This window comes from Anoplolepis gracilipes, chromosome 13, assembly GCF_047496725.1.
Source record: "Anoplolepis gracilipes chromosome 13, ASM4749672v1, whole genome shotgun sequence".
Taxonomy (NCBI): Eukaryota; Metazoa; Arthropoda; class Insecta; order Hymenoptera; family Formicidae; genus Anoplolepis; species Anoplolepis gracilipes.
The window spans coordinates 5,987,818-6,008,770 of NC_132982.1; the positions used below are offsets into that span (position 1 = coordinate 5,987,818).

At 35.5% G+C, this 20,953-nt stretch overlaps 3 protein-coding genes and 1 long non-coding RNA gene across 5 annotated transcripts in view; 2 read left to right on the plus strand and 2 right to left on the minus strand.

Annotated features, from left to right (window-relative positions):
* The first annotated feature begins 86 nt into the window (after positions 1-86).
* Tsu (40S ribosomal protein S12 homolog tsunagi) lies at positions 87-1,232 on the plus strand. Its single transcript, XM_072904924.1, has 4 exons — positions 87-305; positions 569-715; positions 792-1,053; positions 1,139-1,232. Exons 1-4 carry the CDS (start codon positions 245-247, stop codon positions 1,167-1,169), a joined length of 501 nt encoding a protein of 166 aa, XP_072761025.1. The 5' UTR covers positions 87-244; the 3' UTR covers positions 1,170-1,232.
* Positions 1,233-1,544: 312 nt separating this feature from the next.
* Positions 1,545-4,174, minus strand: Rpt5 (26S proteasome regulatory subunit Rpt5). The gene is made up of 3 exons (XM_072904920.1): positions 4,033-4,174; positions 2,136-3,269; positions 1,545-1,844 (listed from the first exon to the last, which is right to left on the minus strand). Exons 1-3 carry the CDS (start codon positions 4,072-4,074, stop codon positions 1,734-1,736), a joined length of 1,287 nt encoding a protein of 428 aa, XP_072761021.1. The 5' UTR covers positions 4,075-4,174; the 3' UTR covers positions 1,545-1,733.
* A 9,976-nt stretch (positions 4,175-14,150) lies between these two features.
* Positions 14,151-20,953, plus strand: part of LOC140672535 (nicotinic acetylcholine receptor alpha7 subunit) — a 178,600-nt gene continuing 171,797 nt past the window's right edge. The window contains exon 1 of one of the 2 annotated variants that reach the window (XM_072904764.1): positions 14,151-15,388. In XM_072904764.1, the coding sequence (XP_072760865.1) occupies positions 15,340-15,388 (49 nt within the window). In that variant the 5' untranslated portion in view covers positions 14,151-15,339. The remainder of the gene's footprint in view (positions 15,389-20,953) is intronic. The other variant, XM_072904765.1, reaches the window with a different exon arrangement.
* Positions 18,036-20,953, minus strand: part of LOC140672538 (uncharacterized) — a 153,323-nt gene continuing 150,405 nt past the window's right edge. Inside the window, exon 5 of the long non-coding RNA XR_012047911.1 lies at positions 18,036-18,120. This is a non-coding gene — a long non-coding RNA (uncharacterized lncRNA). The remainder of the gene's footprint in view (positions 18,121-20,953) is intronic.

Below are 20,953 nucleotides of genomic sequence, written 5' to 3' on the forward strand. Positions count from 1 at the left end.
CAGCTATAAAATTGATCTAGTTAGCGCCACTATACCACGGAGAAAAAGCGTCTGAAGAAAAACATGGGGCATGACGCCTCTCAGATTTCTCTCTGGCGGCGCTCTTCTAGAACTCGAATCGCCCCTATCCCTAGCCTTTACTTCAGGTAGAGTTTGTGGTTTGTGTCATTCTGCAATTCTTGTTTATAATCGAATAATACAGCGCAATATAAAACAGAACCATTTACGTATTATTTAAATAACCATGGCGGATGTTTTGGACATTGATAACGCCGAGGAATTCGAAGTCGATGATGAAGGAGATCGTAAGTCTCACTTTTTTTGTGGCTCTTGCAAACATCAATTTTAATACATAACCTCACATTTTTTTTTTCTCTTCGATGTTTTCTGTGTTCTAAAATAACATATTCTTTCGCTGAATTTTAAAAAGTAACAAGTTACTGAATAATATTGATAGTAAGTTTTGTCAGCTGAATTCATCAGATAACAAATTTTTATTAGGAAGAGATTGTTCTAATAAAATTTGAATTAATGTGATAAACTTCTAATTACTTTAACATGTTTTCAGAGGGTATTGCTCGTCTTAAGGAGAAGGCAAAGAGAAGGAAAGGTAGGGGTCATGGTGCAGAATTAGTATCAACAAGAGATGACGTTGGCCATTATGAGTCCATGAATATTGTCGAGGAAGATGATAATGAGCCTGGACCTCAAAGATGTAAGAATATTTTCTTTGTAACTTTTTAAATAATGAAATTGTTGTAATATACTTTTATTTCTCTTTATATTTTTAGCTGTGGAAGGCTGGATCTTATTCATAAATTCAGTGCATGAAGAAGCACAAGAGGATGATATTCAGGATAAATTTTCTGAATTTGGCCAAATTAAAAACTTGCATTTAAATTTGGATAGAAGGACAGGATTTTTGAAAGGTTACGCATTGGTGGAATATGAAACATTTAAGGAGGCACAAGCTGCAAAAGAGGCTCTGAATGGAACAGAGATCTTAGGTCAGGCTATTTCAGTCGATTGGTGTTTCGTGAAAGGACCCAAAAAGTAAGTAATACTAGCTATTTCAAGATTTTTGAATTAATATACTTTAAATTGTACATATATATTTGTTGGATATTTATTTTTACAGAATCAGAAAAAGAAGTCACAGAAGGCGATGAGCATTTTATGTATTCGTATTAAGCTTTAAGAAATTTCAAATATTAATCAATAAATAAAAAGAATTTTAATCCCTATGCTAATTATATAAGGAAACAATATTTTGTACAAATATTTTGTTTCTATATTTCTTTCATTCTCTATAAATTTTGTTTTGTTTAGTTTTCATATATTATTAAATATTAGAAATTCTTGTAAAGCATATATGAAATAAGACATTTAAATGCTAAATTAATCATTAACATTTTATTTTTATAATGTGGTAATTTTTATCATGTAATATTCAATAAAAATTTCAATTGGTAAATTTGTTAAATGATTTTTTAATCCACATTGTGAAATAATATATTTATATACAAGTATTTGTACAAAAAAAAAGAAAAAAAAAACAGTGATAAAGTGTAGTATTTTCTTTAAATTTTTCTTCTTTAGCAGTTTATTGTTTAAGCAATAATCTGTATTTGCTAAAAAATCTCGAAGTATCGAGACAAGATTTAGTCTTCTCTTTTTTTATTATGTTTATATAAAAGATATCTTAATAAATAAATGATGTGTGGCAGGGCGCATTAAGCATAATAATTCAAATTTGCTTTCTTCTTCGCCTGGACTTCATTGATAGCTTCCATTAAATCTTCATGGGTCACTTCTGTTGCATTGCGTCGTAATGCTATCATACCCTGTAAACACATTACATCTTAATTATTTTGACGAGTTATGTGTATAGATAAGATCGAGTTAAAATAAACATAAATTAATTGAACAAATATAATGACTAGATCTTATTGATATCTATTATGAAAAAATAATTAATTATTGGATAAAACTTATATTTGTAGATATAATGGCAAAGAAATAGTTTTACTTTATTTAATTTTGAACTCTTTAAAAAATAAATTTTTATCATAATGAATAAATGAATTCGTTGTGTGTTGCACTATTACTGTGATTAAACTTAAATGTAAACTTACTGCTTCTACGCAAACTGCTTTGCATTGTGCTCCGTTAAAATCATCCGTTGATCTGGATAATTCCTCGAAATTCACATCGGGTGACATATTCATTTTGCGTGAATGAATTTGCATGATGCGTGCCCTAGCTTCTTCGTTCGGATGTGGAAACTCAATTTTCCTATCCAAGCGTCCGGATCTCAACAAAGCCGGATCTAAAATGTCTACTCTATTCGTGGCGGCGATTACTTTGATGTCGGCGGTCGAGCTAAAACCATCCAATTGATTCAGCAGCTCCAACATAGTACGCTGTACCTCCCTGTCGCCAGCTTTCTCTGAATCAAAACGCTTTGTGCCGATAGCGTCTAGTTCATCGATGAAAATTATTGCCGGTGCTTTCTCTTTGGCCAAGGAGAACGCGTCTCTGACTAACTTGGCACCATCGCCAATGAACATCTGCACTAGTTGCGGACCAGCGAGTTTTAAAAAGGTAGATTTTGTTTGGGCAGCACAGGCTCTTGCTAACAAAGTTTTTCCAGTTCCAGGTGGACCATAGAGTAAGACACCCTTAGGAGGCTGTATTCCTAGATTTTCAAATTTCTCCTTATGCGTCATGGGCAATACAACGGCTTCGATTAACTCCTGAATTTGTTTGTCCAGTCCACCGATATCGGAATATTGTTCTGTAGGTCTTTCATCTACTTCCATAGCTTTGACTCTGGCATCGTATTCGGCAGGCAGAGTCTCCAACACGAGATAACTATCCTTGTTCACACCCACTAAATCACCTGGCTTCAGCGATTCGGCGTCAACCAGACCGATCACAGGGAGAAAGTATGTTTGACGGGTTGACGTTTTTATAACTGCGCATTTACCCTTTCTCTGTGCATCTAAATCGACCACGGCTCCATCTTCCTCCCCCATGTCCTGCGGGTCGACGTCTAACAGCTCGATGACGTTGGACACTAGGTATGGTAGGGTCTTGTTTACCTTAATCTTTTCTGTATTTTCTTTGATCTTATCATTTTGTGCCTGGAGTTCATGCGAAATCCGCATCACTTCGCTCTTCATTATCTTGATTTCATTATCCAGAAGTCGTGTACGTGATACGATTTCGTCCGTGGACATTCGTAGAACATCTTCTCCTAGTGTTTCCTATGAAACAAAGATCCATGATAATGATAATTTTTCCTTACTTATAAAAGTCATTAAGTGTTATACGTAACAGAAATATGCTTTTATATTATATATATATATATAATATATATTTTAGAGAGAATTGAAAATAAAAACATATAAAATTATTTATAAGCAACAATATTTTATATAATCATATACTTATATAAAAGAAGCAAATATGTTTGTAAATTTTTACAGAACAAATATTCGTTATTAACATATTCAATTCTAACTTTCAAAAATTTTTATTTAGGAACATTGATATATTTCTATAATTTATAGTGAATTTAAATCAATACAAAATAATACAATTAATTACATTATCAAATTAAATTAAAATAAAGTTTTATTCTTGTTCTTTATATTTTTGAAAAGATAACACATACAATTTTGAACCTAGAAAATAAATGCTAAAAGATTTTGACTAATGTACTTTTTTTTTTGTAATGTAATGTGACTTAAATTTGCAGAATGGAAAATTTTAATAATTTATTGCCATTGTAATAAATTCTTAAACTCAGTTATACTGAAAAGACATGAATGCAAAAAAGAAGCTGAAAATAGAAAATGAAAATATTAATCAATTTAGATTAATTATTAGCAAATATAACATAGTGTCAAATGTATATATGCTTAGATATGCTTGTCATTCATAGTGCCATAACCTATAAAACAGTATTTATGGATACTAAATAATTAAGTCTCTCTTGGAATTATTCTTTCAAGCAGAATCACATACCTCCCCATCCTCCCAAATAGATTTATCCTCAAGCGTAGCCATTTAAAAGCTTTTCAATCACTCTTTTCTACCTTACTGTTCTAAATTCTCTTGTATAATGATAGCCGTATTCCGAACAACGTTCTCAGTTCTCAGTTTTCATCTGAATGTAAAATTGTTGATAATACCGACAAGTGAAAGCAGAATTAGTGCGGATTCATTGTTACCGACTGATCAGCTGTTTAGCTGATTAGTATATCGCTCACTGTAGATGACAGTACATGTCGCATTTGCGTGGCTGCTCCATTTCGAGTTACTCTGAAAGTTTCATGGTTTTTTGAGAGAATAACAACGCGTACACTAGTCGATTATATATTTGAAATCTTTATTCTTCAAATTTAATTCTCTATCCTTATTAATTACAAGTAAGTATTAGTGAAAAAAGCTACTTGAGATTTAAGAATTAAAATTTACTATACAAACCTTCAAAAAGAAGACACATGTATGATCCATGTGTTCTTTGCGCGCGTAAATCGGGTGCACATCATTGTGTTAAAACTACATTTATATATTATGCATATATTGCAAACAAAATCTCTTTTATTTTTCTTTATAAATTGTGCAGACAGCTGTATTTGTAATCGAATGTAATAGATGTATCTTGAAATTTTATATTACATATATCAAAAATATAACTGTGAACTACAAATCTAATAATAATTTTGTTTTGTAACAATATTTTTAGGATATATGTTGTGTTTTTTTTTTTATAAAATCAAAATTAATTACAACGAATTAAAAAGAGAAATATATGAAAATAGCGTAAATATTTTTACATAATTTTCTTGTAAATAAGAAATAAGAAACATATCGAGCGACAAAAGACAGAGATACATCTAATAAGATATATATGGCCAAGGTTGGAGTTAATAATTTGTGATATAAATTATTGAATGTGCAGAATCTACGTACATCTACAGACATACAGTCAGGCGAAGATGTATCATTACTTTCACGAGTTCTGTATACGTGGACCACTGTACTGAGGCCCGCATCTCCAAGGGATGCATCTAGGCATGTTCGGGCTAATCGGTAAGCAACGAGTTTATAACGGATAACTGCAGCTTTCATTAAACTCTATTAACACTAATTACGGAATAACTGAAGGCTAATTACAGAATAATTATAGCACACGTAAGTATCCTATATGAGCCTGTGGCGCGAGGACAGTTAATAAATGAGTTAATTTACATATTGATATATCGCGCGCCGCGACCTGAACACCAAATCTTACTTTAGGGACGAACTGCAACTTGTCCCCGCGCAGTAATTTTTAATTACCATTTAGCTTTACAAAGTATGTAAAATAACATAGAAATCTTATGAACAAGTACGCGCGCAATATTTTGCAGAGCAGATTAAACCATTGAAAAAGAGTGTACGGCCTAAATAATTTCGTTGATATTTTTCTTAGTTGCGATTCGATAACTTATCATAAACGCGATTTAATATACATACTTCTTAATGTATATTCCTATTATTATTAATTATATTTATCCTATTAAAATGGGTGATTAATTCCTATTATATAATGATAATATAAAAACACATAAACAATATATTTTCAAAATTTGATCTGAAATTTGAACATCGCAATGTGTTGGTCGCACTTTATAATCGAGTTAGTATCGGAAGAAATTATCGTGTTTAAATTGGCAAAGAAAGTTTGGCGCTCAATAAATCGAGGGTACTTACGCCTCCTTTTACCGGTAGCTAACTATCGCGTCCTGTTAAGCACGATCCCGAATCGTATAAAGTATCAGATTTCATCCTGGTTATGAAGTTCGAGTTTTAAGAGAAGTGCCGGGAGTTTTACAACTTTTATCGCGGGTGTGCAAAATATCTGGAAGGATATATTATCGAATTTCCATATCGACGTCCTCTGTCGCTGAATAAGAGTCCGTCGACTCCGAATTTTTATAACCGATCGTAACTCAAAGCCGTGCATTATCAACCTTGCGAGGTTGTCTTGGCCATCATCTTCAGAATCGCATATAATAATACTTCAATGAAACGTGACGAAAGTACAAGACCGAATGTTTTGAGACGAACCGAAAGCACGTTGTTGATGTCATGCATCTCGTTTTGCCTACAATTTTATACAATAATCCACTCACAATTAGTTGAAATTTGTTATGAATTTTTATCATTTTTCCTTGTTTTAAAAGTATTAATTATTACCTATGAGGCGATATTATGTTCTTAACATGTTTAACGTAAATTAATTAAAGAAAAAAAAAACAAATTTACAATTATATCTCTCCAATTTTAAGGTCTTATAATTATACTATAAAAATAAGAAATATAAGTAATTTATCTTTTTTTCTTTTTATTGCTTTATTGCTTCTTAATTCTACTATTTCGTTAGAGTTTGCTGATTTTTGAAATACAATAACTCTGTAAGTATCAAGAAAATGGAAATATTATTCGTAACATCTTCAAATTTTATGACTATCTCTCTCAATATTGCCATTGAGTTTACGAAACGCCGTAAAATGGAGATAACTTTTTATACGTGACAAATTAAATAATTTTGACACATATTTTTTTCTATTTGTTTGTATAAAAAACAACAAGATAAATAAAACCATTCAAGAAAAACATTAATAGCCTTTTATATCTTATAATTTCGATTACAAATTACGCACATAGTCTATAATCAATCTCAATAATTATTTTAGTCAAAATATTTGCCTCAACCATTATTAACGTTATCACAGAATAATTAATTACACATGTGATTCAAAGAGTGTAAAGGATTGATATAACAGCGAATATATCAAAAACAAACTTTTAGACAAGGCTATCTGTGGTTTAATCAACAAAACTGATGACTTTGATATAGTTATTCAATATAACGAAGCATGATCAAATTTCTCGCGCTAACGAACATCACGAGTTTTTCAGTTATTATGTCTTGTGCTTACTTACGGTGGAAGATGATATCATTTTTGATACGGCTGGTACTTGCAAGGGGATTGTTGATGTCAAAAATACGAGTCCTCGCTCCATTACTTTGCTGATAAATGCTAACACGTATCGTATCGCATAATAAATGTTTCCGTTGGTTCTCATAAATTTCGGATAATTTTCCGACCTTCTTATTCAAACGATAAAGAATCGTTCCAAATATTGCTCGTTAGTTTGCTTTTTCTTTTAGTCTTCTTCTGATCAATCCTTCAGTCAATTAACTAACCCTAAGAGTTAATATTAACTTTAATCTTATTGCAATGATCGAAATTTTCCCAGACTTTTCAAACAGATTTAAAAAGAGCTTTCCTTTGGATAAAAAAAACTTGTTATTACGTGTTACTTTATTTAAGATTACTTTATTTTTAGGTTTATCTTAAATTTCCTGAGCTTTCTGAGCTTTTTAGATGCATATGGTATTGCAGCTATATGCGAGATTACATCATTGAAATGCTAAATAGTGACCATGTAAATGTACGCTAATTAAGCTCGAATATTGTTCAGCACGAACGCTGTTCGATGAATTTGATATTCGCCTTGTGTATCGTTATTCTGCTTGATGGATTAATTACTGACAGCTCGTTGAGTACCTGGATAATGCATAAATCTTGCGCAATTCTTTCTTGCGTGTTGAGTGTCGCAATACGACGTAAGAAATCTTGCGACACAACTATTAATTAATTATTAACGTAACGAATAATGATCAACTTTATATGATATTAATTAATTGCGCAATAATTAATATTTATTGGAAAGATAAGAGAGACTAGAGAATATATTGTATCAATAATGTTATAAATGATACGCAATTTTATACGCAGGCCATAAAAGCTTATAAACATGTACACTATTAAAATTTTGCTTTATTTCATATAATAGATCGCTTTAATTAAATTCAATATCAGGAACTGTCGAATGAAATTTGCATGATAAATGCAATAGTGAGATAAACTTTTGGAATTTTGCTGAGATGCGCCGTAATTAATATAGAATTTTTGCTGATATGCGCGTACCTAATAATAAATTTATGAATCTTCATTGTTTCATGATGGTAATAACCATCAATAAAATTGGCATTGAACGCGTTGCTAGGAATTTAACGTTGACGACAGCCATCAAAGCCATTGCGAAACCTTTTAGGCCAGACGTTATTAAATTACACTGACTTGACCCACATTCCAGGTGCACGTCCTTTTCTTTTTTACTTAAAGCTTGCCTACAAAACGTTGTGACGACGTTCGGTAGTGACTTTTAAGTGCGGCACCTTGCCCCGACGTTCGGTCTCAAACTTCTGAAAAACGGGGAGAACCGACTTCGGTAAGTCGATCGACGGAAGTAAAAACCGACAGTGACCCGATTTCCGGCGTTTTCCGGCGCAAGTTGGAAGAGACTTGAGAGGGAATTGGGCACCGGCTTCAATTTAAGATTTATTAATATGCAAACACGAAACTCACTCGCGCGGCATCAAACAAGAAACTGATTTCCAGAGAATCGCTTGACTTCAAAATAAGCCATTGTCGAGTCAACGTTTACGGAAATTGCATCATCCAATCTTGTTTTGAAGCAAAGTTTTAAGCCCAAGTGCTCAATTGCATCGCGCGTGGAAATACATATTAATTACCGGTCAGTTTGATATAGTCGTGTCCTTAAGCCCTGAAACTTCTGTCCTGACAAGGGCAGTCCATCCACCGCGATCCATATCATCGAGCGAGCGTCTTTCTTCAAGCGAAAGATGCTATTAATTGAAACGGGTGCGTCGCGAGAGGTAATTGCGGAAATGGGAGTTCCTTCCGGCCAAGTTCTGGTCGCGAGAGCATAGCTACGGATTGTTAAAACAAATCCTTTGTAGTGGGCGCGAGGTAATTCCGTTAATTGGACTCGGAGGTAGAAAGAGAGTGCAGGTGCGCAAACAGAACCTCGGCGTCGAGGTGAACGTGAATCTCGTTCCTCTATTTGCACAATCGCGTGAGAATTCAACGTCGACAAAGAAAAGGACCTAACCGATTATTTATTTAGCATCGAGGAGTTTGTCGCCGGTGTGATGGCAAAAACTCAAAATAGCGCCGGCAATGGAGAAGAAAGAAGCTGCCGTTAGTGGTCGAGTAATGAGATTGTTACGTTACAGTCTCTTTATTCCTTAAATGAACAAAGTTTCCTAGCGATATCGATTGAGATCGGCATCGTTAAATTTTCGGATAATATAACGTCAAAATAATAGTTTGTATTGACAATATTATACGGGAGCGCTTTCTCCATGGCGAAGAAACGTGATAAAGTTCTTTAAAGTTTGGAAAATCAGTGATATAACTTTGATAACTTTGGTACTGTAAAGCATCAGGTTACTGACGTCAGCAACCAATTATTAAATAGTCTTGATTGATTAAACTTGCGATTCGCAAAACTTTGCAATCCCCTCAAATGATAAATGACTCTTTTTCCGCGGTCTCATCTCTTTCGTCATTCTTTCTACCTGCCTTGAATGTAATTATTGATTTTATCGAAATTGAGATTGGAAAATAGATAATCTATTACTTTTTTATAATGAAAGAAAACCTTTTTTTACTAAACTGTTGTACTATGAATCTCCAGTTGCAGAGTTAATTAATAGAATCGATTACATTCATGACTGAGAATATTTCTAATTATTTAAAGATTTAGAATATTTAGTACATTTTTTATTATCTGTATGTCTCTCTCTCTCTCTCTCTCTCTCTCTCTCTCTCTTTCTAATTAATATTTTTTAGTACGATGTTGAGCTAAAAGGGACAAATGAGAAACCCTTTATCCGCTTACTGCAAATCCTTCAAACGTACACGCTTCGTAGTTTATGAGAAGTTGACTATGTGCAGTAATTTATCATCTGTCTGCAGGTGATCTCGTACTCTCGAATTCACGAAGCATGTAAGATGCATTTTCATTTACGGAAACACCAATTACTCACGCAAATCCAATGCAATAATTCCCTCGGATATGCACGACATATTTTTTATATGTTAAATATGATTATGATGAATACAAATATATTCGACAATGGATGCAAAAATGTTTTATTCATTCAAATTCTAATTTTGAGAGATAAACTCTAAAGAGAGACTTTAATCAAGAGTTTTGCCAATTTATATATAATCTTATTGAAAGAAATATCAAACATCATTTCACGATCGTTACTTTAATTTATCAGTTTAGAAAATGAAATAAATTTCTAGTCGTGACACAAGAAGGATTATGGATAATTAATGTGGCCGACAATTTCATCGATCACGCTCGTTTAATTGAATTGGCTTCTGCTAGTCGATGCATAGTTACTAAGGTACTCCAAATTTACCGAATACCATCTACGCCACGAACGCAAATAATAAATCAGCGAAGAATCAACGTGAACTTGCGAGATACGATACTTGAGCTTGACAGCAATCTTCAATCTCTTGGTATCGTATTCGGGTTAATTAGCGTCTCATCGCGATGTAGATCCCGCGTGTCTCTCATGTCTCTCAAGCGAGACGGAATGGGTAATACACAGATAATAGCGACTAATCGATAATATTAATAACGTCGCGCCAATAATCGCCGATTGCTTACAGACGGGATGGCAAAGAAACAATGTCGGAATGTTGGTCGACGAAGTTACTGAACCGTGTAACTTATCGGAAGAACGTACAATAGCCGTTGTAAGTTACATTGTTTTATTTTCGAACACTGTGGAATTATTTTTGCATAATATAAAAAAAATATAAAATATTTATCACTTATTTTCATCATTAAAATGATAAGAGGGTGTATCAAAACTTTATTCAAAAAGGTGTCTTCCCATTGTCAAATTATTAATTTAAAGTCGCTAATTCGGCTGATTAAACTTGATTTATTCTACTTTTAAAACGAGAGATTTTGATATCATATAAACTTCAAGCTTTAATTTTTGGGTATCGATTAATTTATCTTACATTTATTGTTAGTAAAAATTAAAAAAATAATTATTGAAAGAATATGTTTAATATATTTTCTGTATTTATCTATTATGTACATGCAACTAATTGCATTAGCTATAAGAAATATATATACGTAATTCTTATTCTTTTTCGGTAAAATACGAATATATTTCCGGTTCAATCAATTGTATGCATAATCAATTACAACACGAATGAATAAACATGAAATATATTTAATAATTCATAAATTCTTTCATTACTTTGTTTTTTTTTTATTATCATAGTATAGTATAATAATTTATTATCTATTATATTTTTGACTAACGATATAAATCTTACATTTATAAAATATGTGCTGTAAACTTTTTAAAACTCGATACACACACATCGTAAGTACTGAAATGTCGATGAACAATTATGACTCTAAGCACGTAGTTGAATCGCATGAAATATTCCATTCGACTCGGCGTTAGATAGGAGCGGAAACAAGAAGACTACGAGTCGCACTGAAAAGCGGAAAAGTTATGTTACTTTTTTTTTTGTAGTCGATCGCAAACTAGGAAACGTCAAGTTCACATTGGTTATTCTTCGCGATTGGACGGCGTCAAATAACTTGGATCGAAAAGTGTAAAGGACCGTTGAAGCGGAAACGCAACAGACAATCAGAATCGGAAATACTAGGAGATGTCGAAGAACGTCGGAGCATCCTGGCGGAAACTGTTCAAAAACTGCCCGAGAAACGTTGTAACTTTGACGCCAGCAGAGTGTATAAACTCGCGACTATTATCAGCGGCAGAAATCGCGAAAAGCGAAGCTCTGGATGCCAGTAATGCAAAGTGTAAATACGATGCGTTCAATGTGTTTACGGGTTATCAACGTCAAAGCATTATAGAATCGGATTTCTACGAATGAATTCTATATAGACAATGTTTTATCATCTGACAGTCACATAATACTCAGCGCGGTAATAGTTACATCTACTTTTATCGCATTAAATTTCAATCAGCGTTTTTAATACAAATTAAAATATTAAATAATTTCTTTTAATTATAAATAATCGTAAAGAAAGTTTTCTTCACAAACTAGCATTTCTTTTTTAACAATTACATAAAAATACTATTGTTTATCCAATTTCAAAAATAATTTTTCCCTTTTGGAAATTTTAATTTAACATTAAATATCTTTGAAAGCTGTAATGGATAATAATTTTTCTCGATTCTGAGAAAAAAATTTTGCATTAAAATTGCCATTTAAATAATAAATTGTTGTACGATAGTTTTTTATTTCAAAAATGGAAGACTGTTTGAAATGTAAATTGACTCATCAAGAATGCGGTCGTGTATGATCGCGCAATTCGATATATCAAGATATATCGTCATAGTGTGACTATCGTCATCATCGTCGCATAATACGCGAGTATGCGAGAGACGCGCAACGCGGAAGAACGGAGCGCAACAGAGACGGAGAAAAGGTAGCACAAAGGAGAATCGGGCCATCGGAGCGTTAACCCTCGTCCGAGCAACCCCTTTTTCTAACTAGAAGAAAAAGCTCATGCCCCCTCTGTCACTGAGATTTTTTTTACTTGTTAATAAAAATCATGAGAGTAAACAAAGATTGAAATATTTCGGCGAGATCAGTATATAAACTATCTCTTCAAAATATGTAGACGACATTTATGTAATAGTTTCGCTAGTTTTTCCTTAAAATTAAGAGAAAAAACACACAGTTATTTAAAAAAATAAAATTTATCTTAGAATTATATTCTCTCAATATGATAGTGCCGTGTTATAAAGTGTCCATATATAAAAAAAATTTAATCAAGTTTTTTTTAAACGCTAGTTTTCTTTCTCTTATTTACGATAGTATTTTGGCGCGCTTTGTGACATGCTGCATCACGCAGTCGATTGCATATCGTATATCTTGGCACACGTATAACGAGTTGTCTTCCGCCGAGTAGCCAATTTTATTTTTTCTTTTTTTACATTCAAAAAATATCAATTCAATCCATTTTCTCTACAAACACTATCTGTGAAAATACAGTCGGGATCACTCTACTTCGTTTTGATATAAAAATATTGACGATTACGAATCTGTACAGATCTGACAGCAGCTTACGTTGTTTCATTTCAACGTTACTTTTGTTTCATTCAAAGTAGAAAAGGAGAACATCCCGGGGGTCGATCCGGACCGGAGAGGCCGGACGATATCCTCCCGCATACGGCCCTCTGTTGACTGAACCGACTTAAGTCAACGCCGCCCACGGTCTGGCACGCGGCCTCCAGTACGCGCCAAGACGAAGAGGGATATATGCGCGAGAAAACGGGAAATATGGGAGACGTCATCGGGGGATGTGGATCTCCGAGCGACGAAGACAGCAGAGACGACGAGATGAAGTGCGAGATGACGAGGCTGGGATAATAATGTGCGACGATGACGGAATGAGCGAAACTGCGAGAGAGAGAGACGTGGCAGAGCGAATGGTGGCGAGGGGTTCAAGTATAAGGATACCGAGGCATGCGCCGTTCTATCATATTGATCTCGCCATAGTAACGATTCTCTCTTCTCCAACGATGTTGGGATGCACTATAGCCCCGGGAGGAAGAGGGATGTCGGAGAGCGAGGAGTCATGCGGGAGGAGATCGGGAGGAGAGAGAACAAGAGAGGGGAGAAAGGGGAGGCAGGTCGTACCGCATGGTGTACCACACCACCCCACGATGCGCGGATGTGGGCCGCCGAGGGTTGAACGCGAGCGAGAACGCGAGGCGAGGCGAGGCGCCAGTGGGACGAAGAGAAAGCAAGTCGTTGAGGTAGTCGTAGAGGGAGAAGGTGTGTGTATATATATATATATATATATGTGTGTGACGAGACAAGAACGAGTTGGAGAGGAAAAGAGAAAGAGATAGAGAAAACAGAGGGAGATGGGGGAGAGAGAGAGAGAGAGAGAGAGAGAGAGAGAGAGAGAGATGAGGGGTACGGGATGAGGAGAAGTGCGAGAGACGAAGAGCATCGGTGATCGAGGTAGAACGACGATACGAGAGGGTGGGTGTAGAAGAGAAGAGGGATCGACGCGCACGGCGACTGGCAGGTGTACATGCTGGGCTAGACGGAGAGAATAGTAGCAAGGAAGAGAAATAGAAAGAGAGAGAGAGAGAGAGAGAGAGAGAGAGAGAGAGAGGAGAGAGAAAGAGAAAGAGAGAAATGACAAAGATATGACGAGCAACGAAGAGGACCGGAGGTGGTGAACGGTGGCGGTTAGCTACTACAGAGCTAGCGCCAAAGCGGGCCGAAGCGGCAGTACCGCGCGGCGTTGCAGCCAAATGAATCTTAGTCCAGCGTTGGTCGCCGGCGAGGCCGCATCTGGCAAAACACCCCTGCCGGGAGAGAGTGATAGAATAGCCCCACGACCGAGATTTCGAAGGGCAGCCCGCGCTACACGCGTCTCTCCGTAACGGACGAGAAAAATCAGAGGGATGTTCTGGCGGTCCTGGCGATCGCACGCGTTCCGAGATCCACATTACCGAAGGTGAACCCCTGTCGTTCACCCTGACCCGATGCTGCGGCAGCTACCGAGCGAACGCGGGAAGCTCGACGAGCGGAACGAATCCATGATCGGACTGCGGATGCGTCCCTGAGCCTGTTTTGTACGTACACGCATACATACGCACACGCACACATACACATAGAGAAATCATACATACGAAATCCGCCAAGTCAGAGCTTTGCCCGTGTAACCAGCTGCGATTGCCCGACGACCTGGCGACGAGCTGGTGCCGTTGACGAGATTGAAACTCAATCGACTCGCTCGTGTGACAGATATCATTGTTGTCGGTGATAAGCGCGAGACTAAAGAGGAACCCGAGAAAATAAACGGGATCCGCGGGCGAAACCAAATCGCCAAGAGATGTCCGCGCTGCCCGACGATGCCGCGTCGTGGTACGGACCGTCTGGACCATAGTGCGCACGGATTTTATCATCCGGTACGGGATAACAGCGGACTACTACCGCACCGGAACTTCGCTGCGTGGAGGCGATCACGTGCCCTCGACGGAGCACCTAGGACAATGCACCTGGCGAGCCCGGTGCAGGTGCGACCGGGCGAGCCCTGAGGATTCAGAACGATCGCTCCGTTTTTATCGCGACCAGCGGACCGTCCAGGACAGCTGATCCTCCAAAGGGTCCAGGTTCGTTCTCGCTCGACGCAATTCGGTAGCCACGTGCGAGGACGAGCAGCGGTGAGGCGGCTGCGACGGCGACAACGGTGGAAAACGGCGGAAAACAAAGTGGAGAAAATCGGCAACGTGGAGGTGGTGCATCGAGTGGTCTTCGAGGAAGGCGGAGTAGCTGCCTCGCTCCGGGTATTCCGCGAGTAAACATGAGACGCTCGTGGACGCTCGTCGCGGCGATAGCCCTGGCAGCATCCGGTGAGTGATTTGCATTTTCACAGAATAAGGAGAATAACTTTACCGTTAGTCCGACGACGTCCCTCACATGAAACCTTAGTCGCGACGCGAATCGTCCACCGGTTGCCTCGTTATCCGTTATTCATTTTTCCTCGCCAAAAAAGGAGACATTGCTTTTCCAATTTCTCAGGGTATGTTTTCCTTCTGCCTGTCCCTTCCACAAGTGTCCGTCGACGTCATGACGCGTCACCCGTTGCTCCGAGCCTCTGTCTCTCTTTCTTTTTGATGCTGCGAACGTACGATAAAATTACGGAAACGATGTTTTCATTATATTATACTCAAGATGTTCTTAAGTATAATTGCAATTTATTCCTCTTTAGCATTGTTCTTGAGAGTAATTAAAACCGAACAGAGTTGGTTATTCCAAACAGTAACCAGTGGCGCCGACATTTCTCTTACGTGATGTACGCTGTTGATATCACACAGTGATGATTTCGCTTCTTTTTTTTTTTCCCCTTTTTATTACCAACTCTTATTTCATGACATGTAATAATATTGATGTAGAATAACATGTGATCAGAAATGTCATATCGATATTCAAACTTTTTGTATCAAAGAATTTCAGTTTTTAAGGTATACAAACAACTTTATTTAGAAATTTTTTGATGCTGCTTTTCCAGAACTTTATGAATCTTCATTATATATACGAAAATATGAAAAATCGGCCACTTGTCGAGAATATGTAAATTCTTGAAATTTGCAACTTGCGAATTCAATCTCGCAGGAGCGTTCGTTGCTATCGACATTGCAAACGTCAAATCTTGTTTCCGGAATTCACACGAGGCTTCTTCACGTAAACAAATAAATTTCTTCGAGTTTGTTTGAAAGAAGAGTACAACCAGCGAGTTTCATTCAGACGGATATGCTTGTCAATTCTTCATCTCTCTTTTGAGACATCTCTCGAGAAATCTCTTTAGCATTGTTGTTCGGATTACAAGCGCAATTTTCTATAACTAGGTAAACTTTCCACAAAACTTTATCGTTTTGTTGTTTACGTTATCAGGGAGTTTCTATTTCGCGAAAATGCTTGTCGAACTCATATCCGAATCTCGTCTCTTCGAAAATCGCTGCCGGGCGATTAAATTTCTTCAAGGTTGCTGTCCGGATTATAAGCAGGAGGTCGAATTTCGCTTTCGCGAGGGTGCTTGTCACACACGATCCTTCATCTCTTCAATGTCGCTCTCTTACTTCCGAGATCGGTGCGAGCTCGTTTCGAGCTTTGAATGGAACAGGCAGATGTAGAGCGCCGCAATCCCGGGAGGAGGAACACGGCGGAAGGGTGGCAGAGATGAAGAGAGAGGAGAGAGAAGAGAAGAGAGGAGAGGAGAGGAGAGAGAGAGAGAGAGAGAGCAAGAGAGAGAAAGAGAGAGGAAGAGAGAGAGAGAGAGAGAGAGAGAGAGGAGGGAAGGACGCGGCATTTCAATATTGACGTCAACCCGCGACGCTTCCAGAGCGACGCGACGTCTCGTACCTCGTTAGCGGCACGTTGATGCCACCAGCTGGGAGTTGAAAATGTACGCGCATGTCGCTAAATCGGCGTTGCGTAAATATTTGTGTTTTGCATCGATAGCTTTTTTTTTTTATCGAGTTATTTTGCGTTGACCTTAACTGACGCGTAATCGTATGTCGTCTTCATTTCTGAGGAGATCGTTGGAAAAACAAAGTTCATCGTTATATAGATTCATACCTTGGTATAGGTTCATCTATCGATTGGTAGGAATATGAAAATTGTTATTTTTTGGAGATAGGTTTAGCCATTGATTACTAGAAGTTTCAGAATTAAGAAAATTAATTTTTTTAAATTAAGAAAATAGACTGTCGCAATGATATAATGATTGATGTAAAACAATCATGATATTACAAAGAATTTTTTTTAATGTAATAAAAAATTCTTATTCTTTTTCAATATAATTTTTTAGTGTATATTTTTAAAGTAAAAAATAATTCAAAATTAAATTGCACCTGTATCTATATGTAAATTTCTCTTTGAAGATATTATAATAGTATATCGGTGACTTTAAAAATATTATTATAAAAACTAAACATTTAGTTCGACAACTATCCATTTAAAAATAACTTTGACTTTCTTTCAGTTTTAAATGTATTATCCACTCATCAAAAGCGTTTGTAATAAAATTTGAACAAATACTGCTTCCTCTTGATGCTCACGTATCAGAAATGTCTCTTGTCGCACATTGCAATGCGTTAATTAATTAAATGTTTCCGTTAAAAATAATATCGTCCAATTATGTCTCGATTGCAGTGCCATGAATATTTCCACGCTCGCAAACAACACGAAAATTCCATTATGAACGTCTGGTGTATATTGACCGAGATCGAATGGAAACATTACACCCGCTGCAGTCGCGGCACGTCAAAAGCTATCTCGATTTGCGCTACCAAATTGTGCATGTTAGTTCCGTGTAAAATGTAAATTAGGAAGTTACCTATCTCGTCCACGCGTGTCGGGAGATCGTTCTGCCATGACGTATCGTGTTGATTAATTAGCATTCCACCGCAGTTGTCGGCCGCGGTGCATCCGGCGCCGTTGCAGACGTCGCCAATTGGAATAGAAAATGGTTGCAAAAATCGTAGTCATCCCACGCTGCAAGAAAGCACGGCAAGTGTTCTTCTTCAGTGATTAATGCGAGCTTTCGTCTAGTCGAGACGATCGATCGTTCCTCAAGAGAAATCTGTGGATGTAAAACGAGATATTTGTACGTGATATGAAAAGTTTTTTACAGACAGTATAAATAGAAACTTTGTCAATTATTAAAATACCAATAAAATTATTAATAATCTTGTTTTTCATCATCTTTTATCTGTGTTCTTTAAAAAATATATTAGAATATATAGATTTATTTTTAAAATTTATACTAATTTCTTTCAATATATCTTTTTTTTTTCTTGAAGAATAAATATTTTGAAAAATAAAATATGTATACACATTTTTATATATTATAAATTTTTATGAATATAATAATTTTTGTTTTAACATTTCAAATTGCGTATTTTTATTTTTCTTTTATTAGGTCCATCAAAAAAGAACGAATTAGAAGTTCCAGTTTGATTAAGTAGAACATCTTACATTAGGTATAAGCACTTCTTCTGTTCTTTTTCGTCCTTTCGGCGAATAATTACGCCTACTGAACTTGTAAGTGAATTGCTGACGTGTCCACCTACACAGCATCAAATATCAAATCTTGCGTTCGTAGTAATCGGCTATAGTGAACGGAAGAAAAGAAGAGGATATAAGAGACTTCGATCAAATGTCTTTCTTGAGTTTTCTTATATAAATCCTTTGACGACAATATTTTTATACTCTGTAATCATCTCCATAATACATTCATTTAGCAGGATTACCATATCAAAGTGGAATTTTGAAAAGATGGTTTCGTAATGAGAAACCACTGGCTCCCAAAGGATTAATTTCATACAAAATGTTTTGGACCAGATGTAGTTCCTTTTAATCTGGATGCTGCGCAAGCAATTAAATAGGATCACATTTAAAAGGAAATATTGCAGACGTGATATATTATGCAACTTTTGGATAGTAAAGAGTCAACATCAATCATTCGCGAATTCAATACGCCTGAGAAAACAGTTTTATTTTTTTTTTTTTTTGCTAGTATTCCATTTAAGTTATATCCAAATGCGAAACTAGAAGTTTTAAACGCAGACATTTTTAAACTGTCTGTCTTAAAAAAAAATACATATTTATCCTTTTACTCGCAATAATATTTTCACTTTGTCACTTGATCTGTAATTATTACACCGATCACGTCATTTATACTAATGTAAGACAGAAATTGTTAAGTAAAGACAGAGTGATTGTGAAAGTTTGGTTAACTCTGTTATTTTTAACTTGAGAAAAGTTTATTGGTAATTCCAAGATTTTTGTGTAATCCGCTCTAAGAACCTCTGTGGGAGAAACCATGCTGTTGCTTGAAAATTTCAGACATTCTCAAAAGTCCGTTCAAGGAAAATCCCGGAGGAGGGATTCACTTCGCTTGACGAATCTCAGCGTTTCTTGAAAAAGTTTCTCTTAAAAAGTTGCGTATCTCAAAACGATGTTGCTCGTAACATTCTTTCGTCTCATTCGAAGCATAGCCGCATTTCAAAAGTGTATCCCACATACACTTGAAGAATACTTTCAACGGAGAGATAAAAGATTTCTTCGAATAAAATTAAATATAAAACATATTATAGAGAACTATTCTGTACAGTATTTTACATATTATTTCAATAAAAAAATAAAATAAAATTTTATTACATTTTTTGTATATATGCGTGGGTGAAACGCGGGCAAATGCTGTGGTATAATAGCATAATGACATAATCAAGATGTAACTATCATGGGTATCACACACATACTACATTTTTTTTTAACTGGTAAAGGTTACTCTCAAGAAGGTTATTCTCAAAATCACCGGTGGGCGAATGTTCGCGTCGCAAACTATTTTACCCATACTTTTAGCTATTCCTTTTTCTTTTGCCCATACCTTTCTCTATCTTTTTATCTTATATATAAGATTTTACATATATGTATATCTTAAATGCTTTCTCTATAAAAGAGAGATATTTACATACACTATATCTTATAAAATTATGCCGATCGTTGCAAATATTCTTTTCAATTACTTATTTTGCCATATTTCCGGCATGTTGAAAATAACGGGATTATATCTCTCAAGAATAAATTAGATTATGGTATTTCAAAATAGGATATAATGTATAATAGGATAATATATATGTAGCATCAAATGTACGTTAATGGAAAAGAATGTGATGAAGATGCGTGCTTCTTATCTTTCATCACATTATCATATATGTATATGTAATATATATATTTTTATCGTATATATATATATATATATATATATATATATATATATATATATATATATATATATATATATTATAAACTCCTACAATATATTGAGAAAGTTAAGTGATTGAAAAAATTTCTATAAGCATATTTGTCAGCTAAAAAATGCTTTATTAAAAATCATAAAAGAATTATAAAGTAAGAATCGAGATTATATGATAGGCATTTGTAATATTTTTCTTTTTCATAAATACAAGCTTCTAGTGTTAATAAAATTAATAATTATTGAATTTTCTCAGAAACTTTTAAAAATTATTACGGATAAATTTTGAATATAATTTCAGAAATACATAGCTACTTTAATAAAGCACTTCAAACATAAATGTTTATTGAAAATTTTTTCTACTCTATATTCCCTCTCAATGTAGAAACTTAACCGTATATTTCGTAAATACGTGTTGTATATTTAAATGACAACATTTATATCGTTATTGAGAAAAATTCGTCAGAAATCTCTCTTTATAAAAATGTAAAGAACCTGTGCGATTCGTCGCGCGACGTTCGATCGCAAATTGACGTGTCGTTCGCCGCATCGCCTCGCGTTATGCGCCTCCAGACGCATCTAGGGATGCTTGAGATTCACAAAATCTCCGTGTTTTTTACTCACTCGATATTAGTTACATAACGTATCCTATTTA